The sequence below is a fragment of the Rhineura floridana genome, chromosome 1, assembly GCF_030035675.1.
Source record: "Rhineura floridana isolate rRhiFlo1 chromosome 1, rRhiFlo1.hap2, whole genome shotgun sequence".
Taxonomy (NCBI): domain Eukaryota; kingdom Metazoa; phylum Chordata; class Lepidosauria; order Squamata; family Rhineuridae; genus Rhineura; species Rhineura floridana.
In genome coordinates this window covers 143,374,907-143,391,007 of record NC_084480.1, presented here as the reverse complement: position 1 = coordinate 143,391,007, position 16,101 = coordinate 143,374,907, and the positions used below count along the sequence as shown (strand labels likewise).

At 43.3% G+C, this 16,101-nt stretch overlaps 1 protein-coding gene across 2 annotated transcripts in view; it reads left to right on the top strand.

Moving 5' to 3' along the window:
- The window catches only part of LOC133382129 (cysteine-rich protein 1-like), a 69,925-nt gene that overhangs the window by 38,976 nt on the left and 14,848 nt on the right, over positions 1 to 16,101 (top strand). Inside the window, exon 2 of one of the 2 annotated variants that reach the window (XM_061621823.1) lies at positions 933 to 1,027. The exons of the other annotated variant lie outside the window; for it this stretch is intronic. Coding sequence (XP_061477807.1) covers positions 933 to 1,027 — 95 coding nt within the window. The remainder of the gene's footprint in view (positions 1 to 932; positions 1,028 to 16,101) is intronic. 2 annotated transcript variants of the gene reach the window in all.

Genomic DNA, 16,101 nt, shown 5'->3' with positions numbered 1-16,101 from the left:
TAATGAGAAACTCCCTAGTTTAATTGTGGTTTGTGAGAATGGAGGAGTAAGTGACTCCATGCATGAGCAAAAGGTTTGTGCATATCTCAGGTTAATTGTCCAAACTGGGGCATTTTCTCTCAGCCTGACTTACTTCACAGGGCTATTGTAAGGATAAAAGAGGGGGATAATAATGTTCACTGCTTTGAGTTATTTGGAGGTAAGGTAAGTTATAAATATAAGAGGCAGCTGGACAGCCATCTGTCAGGAATGCTTTGATTTGGATTCCTGCATTGAGCATGGGGTTGGACCTGATGGCCTCATAGACCCTTTCCAACTCTACTATTCTATGATTCTATGATAAATGGGATAATGAACAAACTAGAAAAATAAAACACACTTGTGTAACTCCAAAAACTTGTAAAAATTGTCAGTCCACTTTTCATTTTCACTTTCCTTCCATACCAAAAGGACCAAAGCTTTCAGCCTGCAGACAAAATGATGCTTCTGCCTGAGCACTCAGAGAAATTTCCTTGAAAATCTCAAAGGCATTATGTGCCCCCTAATTGGAACACACAAATCATATATACTAAACACTACATGACCTGGGGTAAAAATATATTACTATTTGTGTGTGTGCAGAAGATGGCACAATATAAAAGAAAAACAACACTTGAAGATGAAAGCTCTTTTATTGTCCTGGCAAAGTATGAAATATCTCAATATGTAAAGTTTGAACAAACTTCAAAAAAGATTCATGTTGCAAACACTTAAGGTGTTAAAACAAAGGGGAAATGCCAAATTGTTCCTGCATGAAAAGATTCTATAATTCGTTTCATTCTGAAATTACTTTGGCAAGTAATTCCATGGATCAAAGTTGCATTCCACATATGCTCTTCTGTTAATGAGGTGCTTGGAGTATAATTACTCATACCTTTTTCCTCTGTTAACAGCTGAGCGGAAGCGTTCTGTAGGCAAAGACTACCATCCCCTTTGTCTGAAGTGCTACCATTGCAAACAGCAGCTCAGCTCTGGCCAGCACGCTGAGGTAGGGAACAAACTACCCCATCTGTCCACTTCAGTGACTTGTTACACTCTGACAGCAATCTGTCTCTTCTGACGGAGGACTTTGCTTTCAAAGGCCTGCCTGGGCTTGAGATGCCACTGCAGGCTGATTAGAAGTGCTTTAATGTGATGGCTGGGGAGACAGGGAGGAGGATCTGATACGAGGACACACATGCTATAGCCGCCTCAAAACTACCCAAATGCCTGTCATGATCATGGACTCTCTCTCTCTCTCTCTCTCTCTCTCTGTGTGTGTGTGTGTGTGTGTGAGAGAGAGAGAGAGAGAGAGAGAGAGAGAGAGAGAGACCTGTATATTGCAAGGATCTCAGTTTGCATGTTCAGGCAATGTGTCTCTAAATAGAGATGAACAAATCTGTGCATTTCAGTTTCTAATTTTTGCAATCTTAAATTCATTTTGGCAGACTTCCACATCAGTTTCCAAATATTTATTTTTCAAAGGTCTTCACAGAAATTTGTCAGCATTTTTGTTCACCATAGCTTCTAACAGACACATTTTTGTAAGTGTTTTGCCTAATATACAGAATTTTGCAACCAATTTTCCCCAGTATGATGCATTCATGTATATTATTTTCACTATTGTGTGATTTTTTAATGCATGCTTTCCTCTAATATATGCATTCTTGAACACATGTTTTGGTTGTGTTGGAGTGATACTAATTTTGAAGGATATCTGTGCTTTGGTTCACATCTAGTTTTGGAATGTGTGAATTAGGTAGGTTTGTAGGTAGGTTTGTATTAAAATGCGGACCAAACAGAATTCCTCCCCCATCCCTGTCTCTGTATACGGAACCATGATGTATGCCACCCCACCCCATGGTCTCTTGTCAGTTTCCTTAAGAATGTCTGATTGAGCTTGTTGCATTAAATCAAGTTATCTTCATGGAGATGTATGAAAAATTCATGGTATATGGAACAGCCCTAATACTTGCACAGCATGTGGCACAGAATAGGGAAAATACTAACATTATTTCAGCCACGTTTGAAATTCTTGGAGGGAATCAAACCTTGCAGCATAAAAACTTACATTTGCAGGACCATTTCCTGAGATTTACCTATTATAGCCCTCCACTCTGGACCCCACTTTCTGCACCAGAGAGCTCTGGATTTAAGAATATGGCCCTAGAATGTCTGATCTAACTGGCAGCAGTCTGTTTAGATAAGTCTGAAGATGCATAACATGCATTAGATGCTTCTCTTTATTACAATTGTTTATTATGTTCATCTTTTCAATATGTTGATGTAGACTGTATTGGATTTGGTAAGCAATGGCCGGGATCCAAAGAGGTCCATGCATAGGCCCAAAGAGTATTCATATACACACAGGGATTTTGTTGGTTTTGCTTCAGCTGCATTCTGCTAAGTTGGCTCGGTTACTGCACTGGAGCGTTCCTGGACCCTTGTGAATTTCTTGGGGGAAACTGTTTCTTTCAAGCTGCTATTGAATGCAAATAGCACTTTCAGAGAAGGAGCAAAAAGGACTGAACTCCCCCTGCCCACCTGCTGTGGTCCCTGTCATGAACCTGTAATGTTCATGAGTTATTAAAAATCTTAAAAGCAATACTTTGGCTCCAGCAAGGGACTCTGGGAGATTTTTCAGTTAAAAAAAAAGACAAGCCTTTGCCAATTTACAATTCTGAGTTTCACTTTCCAGCTGAAGACGGTTAGAAGAAGCCTTAACAAGCTGCACCTGTTTATCTTTGCTGATTAGCAAGTGCCTGGTATCCAAGGTCATCCTTGGCCTGTACCGTTGGAAAACACAGTTGGGAGAGGGGCCTGCAAGGCGCGAAAATGTGGGAAACATCGAGAAGAAAGTTACATCAGCTAATTCCTGATTGGTCAATTAATCTTGGACCGTTAGGATCCTTTTCCTTTAAGCATAGGGCTAGGGACCCCTAGCCTTTGTTCTCTGTTCTCTGCCTTATGCTGACTTGGCACCAGAGTTCCAAACCTTTCTGCCTTATGGTTCCAGGGGGTTGCCTATGGGAGGTAACCTATGTCTGGTTCCATTGCTTTATGTTGAACATCGATCTCTCTTAGGAGGGATGCCACACAACCAACTACCTCGTATGTAAATAGTTAGGTGAGTTAGTTTGTTATTTTCTTGTTGTGTGTATGAATTCTCTTGTAAGTACTTAAACCCCTGTTTGGGTGTATGGTCTTAAAGGATTATTTGCTGCTATATTTGATGTGCACTTATATATCTTAATAAAGCTACTTCTATTTAACCTGGTGTGTTCATTGAGAGAAGGGGTGGTTCTGGATTCAGTACCTTGACCATTCTCAGTCACTAACTACCAAGGAAGGTTAAGAAGTTAAAGGCTTGGATCTTAAGTGTTAAACCAGAGGTGCCAGGCATGTAGGGATTCATGACAGTCCCCATAAGGGATGGAAAGATTTGTCAGTTTCAATTCTCTCAGTTTCTCACTTTTTTCCAATCTTGAATTCAGTGCTCCACATTTCTACAGCACTTTGCAATTGTTTTTTTAAAAAAAATCCTCATGAAAATTCTCCACTATTTTAGTGCAGATTTCTCATTTTGTAGGCATTCTTACTAATGTACACATTTCTCATCATTCCATGCATTTTTGTATGTTACTTTCACTCATATATTCATGTTTAATCCACACTTTCCCCGAATATATGTGTTTTTGTAAACAATGGTTAGCAAACTGCATCACAAAATTCAAATAAGTGCAAATTTCAAAGGATGGCTGTGTTCCAATCCTCATGTTGCTTCGGAAAGTAAGAATTTGATAAATTGGCTTGAAATGCAAACTGAATCGAAATTCTCGCCATCAGCCAAGATAGCAGCAGGGGCATCAGCCCTTAGTGAGGCCCCCACCGACATCTTCGTTGATGGTAGCCCTGCGTGCGCAGTGTGCAGGGCATTAACATGAAGCGATGGGAGAGGTAGGTGGGGTGTGCGGGCGAGTGCCACAGATCTGGAGCAGGCTGGTGCCCAAAGGCCCAGTCATGCCTGGCATCAGCCCTGCAGGTGGCACTGGCCAAGGGTTCTGCAGCTGGCCAAGGGCCCCTACATCAGGGAGGGTGGAGCTCCCACTCTGCGATTTCCACCAGCATGGGGTCATGGGCCACAACCAGACAGTGGTACTGATTGTGGAGCAGGAGCCACTCTCCCAGCCAACATCACCCACGCTCACAGCCAGCAGGTGCTTAAGTACATCTGGTTGTTTCATCTTGCGCATCAGCATCAGCACACATAGCTGCCATCACCCAAAATGGCAGGCATGCACTTTCATGTGCGAAGTGGCACAACCGGATGTATTTAAGTGTATGTGCATGTGTGCACACAGGCACACATGCACACACACGGGGAGGCGGGGGCCTGCAGTGTGCTGCAGCCCAAGAGCACGTTGCACACTGCTGCTGGCCCTGAACAGATGTAAGAAATATAAAAAAGTTTACTCCATATTCAGGTTCCTGAAACATGTTGTTACAAGATAAAAATTACTGGTTTCATTTATCGTACTCTTTGCAAAATCTCCTCAGAGAATAAAAGTACACCCACTCCTCAACCTTCCTCCTAGATATATTCACCCCCACCCCGTTTACTCCACCAATCAGTGTACAACATTTCTCAAAATTATAACTTGTTTCTTCCCCCCTTTCCATACCACATTTACTCTAATATAGACCCCTTCCAAACTTTACCTATTTAACTGATTGTAACAAACCATTGAAAGTGAAACATCACTCCCACACACATACCAAAAAACGCAAAGATGGCTGTTAATATCATGGCTAGTTTAGGCCAGTGCTGGGAAAGAGCTCTGCCTGCGGCTCTGGAGAGCTACTGCCAGTCAGAGTAGATAACAATGGGCTAGGGAAACCAATAGTCTGTGTCCATCTAATATGGAATAATATCAATATGATAAAATTAACAAAAGCACTGTCATTTTGAGAAACCAGGAGTTATTTCATTAACTTCTAGAAGAAGCAGTGGCCTATTTGGAAAGGTTTGGTAAAGGTTGGGGAATCACCAGTGGGTAGAGTGGTTCTGCTTGTGGGCTTCCCCTGGGCATGTGGTTGGCCAGTATGGGAACAGGATGCTGGACTAGATGAGCCACTGGCCTGATCCAGCAGGCTCTTCTTATGTTTTTAATCAGTCATACTTGCAGATCTTTCAGAAGCACAAATGCTTCTCTGCTTCTGATGTACTGGTCTATGATGGGTTGACAAAAAGGGAGACGACTGAAATGGGCACCTCCCAGGAGACAAAGTATGCACGACAGACTTACAGTTGAGAGTGTGTCGCATAAATCCAGGAGGAGGATAAATCATTCAAATGCAAGCCTCTGCAGCTACGGTTTGTAGTGCTGCGCTCCAGGAAGAGTCTGTAATATATAGTGCCATGAGCATGTGAAGAGTGCCTTTCCCTCAGCACTGAGGGAAACCCGAGGCAGAATCTGGGTTGAAGAGACAAATCTTCCAGATTGCTCAGATGATACCACTTCAAGTCAAGCTTCAGTCCTGGCCATTCTCATTTTAGAAATTCACTACTGTACTGCATTCTGCTGGTGCAATTCATCTTAATGGAGCATAACCTGTCAGGAAATGCCTAGGTCAGGCTGTCCCAATGTAGCTTTGGAGAGCAGACTGCTCTGGGGTGGAGGTGCTCTGACAATGGGGGTGCCCAAAGCGCATTTCTGCCATCAGCATTGGCTATGGCTGAGTTCAGATCAAACCATTCTTCACATAACAAGGAGCTAAAGTGTGAAATAATGGCAAGTTATTAACAATGGTGTCTCAGTGAAGCCTGTGTGAGCTTCCCACACCCCATTCCCTTGTTAAGTCCTCATCCTGGTCTCCTATGTAACTGCCATGTGTTTTACTCTGCATGATCGCACCCACATCTTTGCCAGAGTTTAAATCCCATTAACAAGAACATTTGGGGGAGGCACAATGACATACCTCCTTCCTTGCATTGTAATGGCTTTAGACTCAAGGTGTGTTTTGAGTGACTTGTGTGTGTGTAGGGGAGGGAGACATTAATAACATTAAAAGGTAGGGAGCGGTCTCTCCTCCTCAATAGTTCTTAGAAGGGTCCTAGTGTATACACCTGGTACGTACGCTATAAATAATTTTCTATTAGCACTGGTTTGAGGTTTTAATAGCTAGGTTTTACAAGAAAAATGACCTGACTGGATTTAGAAGTTTCTGAGGCAACCTAAGCTTGCAAAGCAGTTTTTGGCAAGTATATGAGATATTGAAAGGAGACAGGTGAAACTTATTTTTTAAAACATCTATATTCCGTGTATATCTTTATATAACATTTTCTGTTAAATCAGTTTATAAGAACATGGGGAGCTGCCTAATACTGAGTCAGCCCAATGGCCCATCAAGCTCAGTGTTCTCTACAACAGTGTTTCCCAACCTTTATGAGTACGGGGCCCCCTTTGTAAACTCAAAATATTTTGTGACCCCCACATGCTAATTGTTGTAATTTTAGTCTTTGTTAATTGAAAATAATACACAATGAAGTGTTGTAATGTCATTTTGTTATTCCTCTCAACAACAAATATGATGATATTTATTTGATATATTTATTATCTGTCCTTCACCAGAAAGTCCCAGGGCAGATTACAGAATATAAACAACTTCTAACAAAGTTTGAAGGATAGTATACTAGGTTACTAGGGGCTTCACGCACCAACCCCATACACATACATACACACACACATACACTCCCAAAACATGCACATACATCCCAGAGCTCCCAAAACACACACCCCCACCCCCAACACCCACCCCCAGGGATCCCCACGCGCGTGTGTGCACATGCGCGCACACACAGAGGGACTCCAGAACAGGCCCCTCCCAAAATGAATCTGCTCAGATAATTACTTCTGAAACTCACAATGTGAAAAAGAGTGAAACCAGGCCACATTCACACCATGCATTTATTCCGTTATTATTCCACTTATATAATCATGGTTTCCCCCAAAGAAGCCTGGGAAGTGTAGTTTGTGAAGTGTGCTGAGAGGAGGCTTCTGTTCTCCTCAGAGAGCTTCAGTTCCCTGAGTGGTTTAACATTCCAACCCTCCTCCCATGAAACTCTGGGAATTGTAATCTGTGAGGGGAACAAGGGTCTCGTAACAACTCTCACCACCCTTAAGAACCTACATACTTTGGGGGAAGCCATGACTGTTTCAAGTGGAATAATAGTGGAATAAATGTGCAGTGAATGCAGCCCAAGAGCGTTCAGGTGACCCAATGATTTAACTGTTGACGGGTTCTTAGAATCAGGCTCATACATCCATGGTATAACTGAGTTAATGAGAAGGCAGGTGCTGTTTTGCAGCTGTCAGAGATTGGAAGTCTGGTTGAAGCAATGTAAGTTTCAACTTTAAATCTGGTTCCACATCTAACTTGTTTCGATATTTTGATTTCAGTGCAACAAGTGCATTGGCTTCTTTTCTCTCCCCCCCTTCTCCTCACCTCCCCCCCCCCGCAAGAAAAGGGATTCCTCTTACTTTTCAAGAAGCTACCATGCTGGGAGGGAAGAAGAAACATGCCTTCTGACTTTTTCAGCCCAGCGCTGCTCCCCCTTCATCAGAGAGGAGAAAAGCCTTGGTAAAAGCTTCTCCTGCCTCCACTCCCTTTTCCCTTTACTGCAGATTTTCAATCTGGACTGGCTTTCTCCTGCACACTGTGTTTGGCAGGAAGATGTGCAGTGTAGGCACTCTAGAATGGGAATGATCCAGATTGCATGTGTAGTGACTGCCTAGGAGAAAATTACCAGATATAAAATGTATGTTGGGTAGTTTTAAGCTGTGCAGCCACTATGCATACAAGCCGAATCACTTCTGTTCAAAAGAGCTTGCAGTGCACACCTTCCTGTTCAGCCCAAACCATCTAGTTCAGGAGGAAGGCGGCTAGTTAGGTGGTGGTGCAGCAGCGTTATGTCTGGGACTGGGGAAGAGAAGTGTTTAGCACCCTTAACTAACATACAGCTGCGATGCCTTTAGTTTTGAACTTGTTTCAGGATTTCTCACAAAATTCCCTAGAATGACATCACAAACACACACGCACTGAGCCTCATCTGCTGCCCACCCAGGAAAGATAGGGTACCTGAAAGCCTATTTGTGGGCATGAGATTTTACACAGGTGTTGACTTGGGAGGGAGATATCTTACCTGATTTTGCTTATATAATTCTATGAGGTACCGTATGGATTTGAGAGCATAACACTAACACCACCCTGGGAGTAATCCTGCTTCCATGTAGCTTCCTGTTGCTCCAGAGACCTCCCACCCTCCATGCCCTCACCTGCTGCCCGCCCCAGCCTCAGCCATGTGCTGACCATTCTGCTCTCTGAGGAAAACCAACTTGAACTTGCGCAGCAAGTTGCCGAACTCGCTGCTGCCTCCTCCAGATGTCAACATGACAGGCAAGCAGGGCTGGCAGCGGGGGGGGGATGGGGTGGAGGAGGAGGAAGAAAGGAAAGAAGAGGACCCAGCCAGGGAGAAGGGAGGGAAAGGCAGCCAAGTAGCCGGGCTGGGCTGACCAGAAAAAGACACAGCTCCAGCAGAGCTCCAGCCGCCTCACAGCCAATTGCGTTACTTCCACTCTGCAACTACGCGCCCCCTTCATGGATTTAGGCGGGAAGGGTGAGCTCCTCCAGTGCCGTGAGAGGAGACAATGGGAGCGTCATGAGATCGATGTCATGGGTGGGAAAGGTTATGTTGCTGGCGGCGGGGTAGTACCACAGAGATAGAAAAGGGCTAGAGCCAACACTCCACCCGTGGCTTACCATTATTTGCAGTTCCTTTTAAAAAAAACACTGTCATCTTCGCGACCCCTTTCTGATTGTTTTGCGACCCCCTTGGCGGCCTCAGCCCCCAGGTTGGGAATCACTGCTCTACAGCAAGGATGGGCAGACTGTAAGCTAATGTCAGATCTTGGGGTTCTAGTAAAAGACAGGGAATATATACCAACTAGAGCCAGGTGCAAAAGACATATTGAAAAAACAGGGCACATTCTCTGAGCACATTCTAAGAACGTAAGAAGAGCCTGCTGGATCAAGCCAGTGGCCTGTCCAGCCTCCTGTTCTCATACTGGCCAATTGGATGCCCATGGGAAGCCCCAAAGCAGGACCTAAGTGCAACAGCACTTTCCCCTCTTGTGGTTCCCAGCAACTGCTATTCAGGGTCATACTGGCTGTGGCAGTGGAGGTAGAGCATAGCCATTGTGGCTAGTAGCCATTGATAGCCTTGTCTTCCATGGATTTGTCTAATCCTCTTGTAAAGCCATACAAGTTGGTCTTTGCTTACAAATTTGTTTTCAGTACCAGAACTGATCTGAGGCCACAGTCCTTTTGCAAAAACGCCACTCCTGGTTAGCATTCTTATTTCAGCAGCCTAATTGAGTGTGGGGAAATTTAATTTTATTGCTGCTGTTCAACAATTGGGAGTCAGGAACCCTTGCTGACTTACAACCAGTCTGTCTTCTGCCCACCGCTGGGATATGCTAGCTGCTGACTCCAGCTCTCCAGGGTTTCAGGCACGAGTTACTCTGGGGATGGAACCTGGGACCATCTACATGCAAATGCAGATGCTCTACCACCGAGCTATGACCCTTCACTGTACGGCCTGCCATATGCTTTTAAAAAAAAACACATCAAGAAGGATAACAACAATACTGAATGATCTTAATGAAACATTTTATTTATTTATTTATTACATTTGTATACCGCCCCATAGCTGGAGCTCTCTGGGTGGTTTACAACAATTAAAACATGAAAAGCAAACACACAAATTTAAAAACACATTTTAAAAACAATTAAAAAAAACACACGTTCTTAAGATTGCTTAATGTTTCAAAATAAAAACAACAAATACTGCAAATCCCATGCTAGAAAACGTAACGTTTGTTGCAGTCCTGTGACCCCCTGGGAGGGTGTCTCAGCACAACCCATAAGATATAGAGAGCCCTGACACTGGGGAAGGAGCTTGCATGTTACATCTCCTCTCCTTGCTGCCTTGGAAACCTCCGATGCCCAAGCCTTGTAAGTTCAAAGGGAGAGCATGCTGTTGGTGATTTGGGCTGTGAGTGGGCTGGGAAACAGCCAGGATCCAAAGCCTTCTCAGCTGCCTGACATGCCCCCTAGCCAGGGGGAGATTTAGACCAATTCAGGAGCTGACCTAAACAGGAAGGGCCCTAGCTCAGTGGTAAAACATCTGTTTTGCATGCAGAAGGTTCTAGGTTCAATCCCTGGCATCTCCAGGTAGGAATGGGATAAATCCCTTTCTGAAACTCTGGAGAGCTGCTGCCAGTCTATAGACTCCATACTGATCTAGATGGACCTATGACCTGGCTTAGTATAAGGCAGCTTCCTATATACATCTATCCCATTGAATCCCCCCTCATTCCTCCAGGAATAGGCTAGCTTGGACTTTGAATAGGCAGTTAAACTGCCTTTGGATTCCACACACCCTTAGGTTTGCGACCTCAGATTCACTTTTTCCCATAACCTTGCTTGACTAATATGGTCCTAACAGATCCCCTAAAAACCAATGCCTCTCTAGGGGGGGAGTGAGTTCCATAATATGGGTGTCACTGAAAAGGCCCTGTCCCTTGGATTATAACCATGGTTAGTGAAAACAATCCAGAATCAAAGTGTGGTTTCAGATGCTGACTTGCTCTCAAGCCATAAACAAACCACAGTTCCTTGACATTGGGTGTCACAGGTGACTATGGTTAGTTTAAAACCATAACTAGTTGCCTCCAATCTCCTCCTCTGACTCACAAATAGATGGAAAAGGGAGTGCATGAGACCAGGGCTCACTGCAATTTATTCACAGAGCAGGAAGTCATAGTTTCCTATGATGTGTGAACTATGCCCGCAAATGGATCAAATTTCATATCTGCATGCAATTCATGTTCAGGAAACTCTGCCCATTAATCCAGAGGTGGGAAACTGGTGGTGTTCCAGATATTGTTGGACTCCATCTCCCATCCACCCCAAACAGCATGGCCAATGGTCAGAGATGATGGGACCTGTAGTCCAGCAATATTGGGAGAGCCACAGTTTCCCATCTAGCTGCACATTCTTAATTGTGAAGGAGCCATTCTGCACACAGAATTACATTTTATATTATCACTGTCAGTGAAAGAGGCTCCCATGCAGAATGCTGGTGAACCTCAGATCATATTCAGCTCTACATCTTCTTTTTGTCCTTTAAATCTCAGCTCTGAATCAACATCTTCAAGAAAGCCTTTCTTAAGCCACTAGGGATTCACCTGTTTGGTGTTAATTTTGCTCCTGCCTTCACATTTGCTACATTTAGGGACACCTGAGGAATTCAATTTCTGTGAATTCCAGTGCAAACTAACCTGATCCGCACCTCCTGAACTAGTGTGCAGATCAGAATGTAATTATTCCTTCAGACTTTTGCACCTCTCTAAATTTTTTATACCATTCTCAGCTTTAAAAAAGGTATTAAAATGAATATTTTAGTATAAAATATATTTAGAAATGCATGCACTGAGATGAAATATGTATTTAAATTTGAATTTCCATGTGTATTTTTTTTTTTAGAAAGTTGCAGATTAATGTGGAAATGGACTTACAAATGAATGCATATAAAAATGGAAGGCCAGAAATAGCCTGTTTTGTCCATCCCTAAGCATCTTTGCATATTATTTTATACCTTTGTGTGATAGGAAGTTCCAAGGGCAGGCTATTGCAGGATTTGTTTGCTAGTGACAAGAGTGTATGGAAGAGTTATGGTGCCTTTTATAACCAGCTGTTTGTTTACAAATGTACAGGCTAAGCAGATAGGAATCATGCATGTGTTGGATGTTGTATCTGGCGCAAGCAGATGCCCAGGATGCAGAACAGTATAGTGACAGGCTAGATGCCAGTTGAAGCAATGAGCCGGACAAGCAATAAGTTTTAAGAGTTACTTTACTGACAATATATCACAGCTCTCTCTGTACAAACTCCTCGCCCCCCACACTCACAAGTGTCTGCTGGCCCTCTATATAGATAAGGCCAGCTGCCCGAGCCTAGGTTGCTTAGCAACGTGTCCTTGAAGATGGCTCGAGCTCTGCCAACTTTTGCTTCTAAGTCACGTAGCTCACTTGTGGAAATTTAACCTCTGCTTTCTCGGTTTAATAGCCAACAATCCCCCACCTTAAATTTCCACATTCAGCCAGTTACATTTCTCTTCCATTTACATGTGTTACATTTTACATGTCATTACATTTACATCATTTGGTTTTATACTTCTGATACATTTCCTTTTATTTCAGTTTACATCACTTTCATTTGTAAGACAGTTACTCCATTGCAATCTCAGCATTATTGTCATTATATTTCATTACTCTTCATGATTTCCATCATCCCACTTTTTCCAGTCATACCTACTTGATTTATCAGTTTTGAGAACTTGTCTTCACTTAGTGGTTTTGTCATAACATCAGCCAGCATATCAGCAGTGTTACAATAAGTTAATTCCACAAACCCTTGTTTAATCATTTCTCTGACATGGTGATATTTGATGCTGATATGCTTGGTTCTCTTGGTGTGTGCTTCTGACTGAGCTAGCTTAATGCAGGTCTGATTGTCCTCATATATTTTGATTGGTTTGTCTATGCCTTTTCCAATTTCAAACAGTAGATGGTCGAACCAGGTAAGTTCGTTACAAACCAGAGACAACGCTATATATTCAGCTTCTGAACTTGATGTTGCCACTATAGTTTGCCTCTTGCTGCACCAATCAATCACTGAATCATATAATAGAATGACAACACCAGTAGTAGACTTGCGGCTACTGGGATCGCCAGCATGATCCGCATCTACATAGCAGCACATACTCCTGTGTTTACTGCTGGACAACACTAGACCTTTACTGCTAGTACCTTGCAAATACCTCAGGACTCGTTTTATTCCTTGCCAATCTGTCTCAGTAGGCTGTTCTACTTTTCGACTTAAGATGCTAACAGCATTACAAATGTCAGGTCTTGTTACCTTAACAAGATATTGCAACTGTCCTATGATGTGTCTGTACCTAGCAGTGTTTTCACAAGCTGTCTCTGTGTTTTCTTGTTGAAATGATGTTGTCATGGGAGTCCCTACTGCCTTACATTCAGACATCCCACAATCTGCTAGTATTTGTTTTATCTTTCCTTCCTGTTTTAACATGAAACTCCCGTCTGAACCCCGTATGACCTCTGTACCTAAATAATGACTTACAGGTCCCAAACTTTTCGTTACCACATGTTGTTTCAGACTATTATGGAACTCTCTTTCGTCTTCCTCCTCATGGGAAAAGTACAGGATGTCATCCACATAAACTAGGCAGTATGTGAGCCCCCCCTTTATTTCTTTCACATACACACAGGGGTCTGCCACACAACGCTTGAAATTCATTGACTGCAGAACATCATCTAGTTTTTCGTTCCAACAGCGCGCACTCTGGCGCAGACCATACAGGGATTTCTGTAACTTGCAAACTAGACCTGGCTGTGTTTCACATCCGGGAGGCTGTTCCATATAGATTTCTTCTTTCAACTCCCCATGTAAAAACGCCGTGCCAATGTCATAGTGGCTTACATGCATGTTTTCTATGGCAGCTATTTTTAGCAAAACCCTGATTGACTCATGTTTCACCACGGGAGCGAAAACTGCATCGTAGTCTGTCCCGAATTGCTGTGTAAAGCCCTTAGCTACTAGGCGTGCCCTATACCTTTGTATCTGTCCTGTACTCGACCGCTTATGTTTAAATATCCACTTACACCCTATAGCTTTCTTCCCTGGGGGCAGAGGTACTAGCGTCCATGTGCCATTTTTTCGCATTGCTTCCAGCTCCTCTTTCATCGCTGCATGCCATTCATTCTGTTCGGCTATGGGTAATTGTTTTATATCCCCGAGGCTTGAGGGTTCTTTTTCCTGCTCTGTTTTATAAGCCACGACATCAGCATCAATCACTGGCGTCTGTGCTTTCACTGACTGCGTCAGGTTAATCCCTATTGAACCTCTATGTGTCCTGTCTGTGTCTTTACTGAGGACTCTCAGCTGCATATAGAACAGTGACTACTATCCCTTTCATGAATATTTTTCCTCCTCTCATCACATGCACTGAACCCCTTTTGAACATTACTGTGAACCCCATTTCATTGAGTTTCGACACAGCCATAATGTTACATTCGATATCAGGAACAAACAGCACATCTGTCATAATGGTATTGAAACCTGCTAATTTCACTGTACCCCTACTTTTGATCAGTTTCTTAGATCCATCAGCCATTATTACATGATCCTCTACGTCACAAAATGTATGAAACATAGATTTATCTTTGATTATACTATTTGTTGCCCCACTGTCAATTGCCCATAAATCTTTACAGTTATTTCCCTGCTCATTGTTAATACATTGCTTATTCTTACTAGCATAGATCACCTGTACACATGGTTTTCTTCCTCTTTCTCTTCTTCTTGCTTCACAATTCCTTTGAAGATGTTGCTTGGAACCACAAAAATAACATGCCTTTTGTCCATACAGTCTCTCTTGTGCAGCTTTGTTGTTCTGCTTTTCCACGTTGTGTTTAGACTCAGTCTTTTTCTGCTTTGCCATTTCCTGCTTCCTTTGGAATTCTTGTAAAAGTTTGCCTTCTATATAATCCATATTGAGATTTGCATCGTCCATTGCTTCCAAAGAGCTCACCAGACTATCATAACTTGAATCTAGTGAAGCTAATGTGATATACACTTTTTGCGTTTGAGAATGTTCAATTTCACGTTCTGACAACTCAGTAAACAGTCTGTTTATTTCCAACAAATGCTCTGACATGGTTGTATCTCCAGATAAGCACATCTGATACAATCTTCTGGCAAGATATATTTTAGAACTGGCAGTCTTTTTCACATGAATATTTCTTAAAGTTTCCCAGGTTTCCTTTGCCATTGTTGCATCATGCACGTGCAGTAGTTGAGAATCATCAATAGCAAGAACAATTAACGCCTTTGCCCTCTCATCCAGCCTTCTCCAATCTGCTGGAATAGGCACCCCGGCGGGTGGGTCTTCTGCGATAGCTTTCCACAGGTCTTCTTTCACTAGAAAAGCCTGCATTCTCTGTTTCCAAGTGCCATAATTTTTCCCTGTCAGCCTTTCCAAGGGAATCCCGGCCGATAACGTAACAGACATACTTTCACTTTTCACAGTTCACCGCCTTTGTCATTAGAGCTTCTCACCTCTGTCCTTCAGTCAGTTATTCCCACGGCTCTCTCACAGCTTTCAGCTCAGCTTTCGGTTTCTCCGTCTCTCTGCTGTTTTACTCGCTGGTCTGCAGTTCTGGCTTTTCTCTGCCGCTTTTCTGCAATCCTCCGCTCCAGGTAATCCTCAGCACCAGGTAATCCTCAGCACCAGGTAACCATCAGCACCAGGTAACCATCAGCACCAGGTAACCATCCTCTGCTACCACTTGTTGGATGTTGTATCTGGCGCAAGCAGATGCCCAGGATGCAGAACAGTATAGTGACAGGCTAGATGCCAGTTGAAGCAATGAGCCGGACAAGCAATAAGTTTTAAGAGTTACTTTACTGACAATATATCACAGCTCTCTCTGTACAAACTCCTCGCCCCCCACACTCACAAGTGTCTGCTGGCCCTCTATATAGATAAGGCCAGCTGCCCGAGCCTAGGTTGCTTAGCAACGTGTCCTTGAAGATGGCTCGAGCTCTGCCAACTTTTGCTTCTAAGTCACGTAGCTCACTTGTGGAAATTTAACCTCTGCTTTCTCGGTTTAATAGCCAACAGCATGCACATAGGTAGTACTAGACCCAAGCAACATCAGTCCAGCTCCCCAGTATCCTATAATCTCCTGCATGTTTCCCAGACAAGGTCAAGGCTCAGAATGTTTCATTCTCTCTCACTGGCAATCAAATGTTAAAAAAAAAATTCTCTCAGCCCAAGTGAGCTGTAACATAAATTCCAGTGACTTGAGGTAGCCAGTAACCATCAACAGTCATGGGGCAGTGTGGTGCAATGGTTAGAGTGTTGGACTATGATCT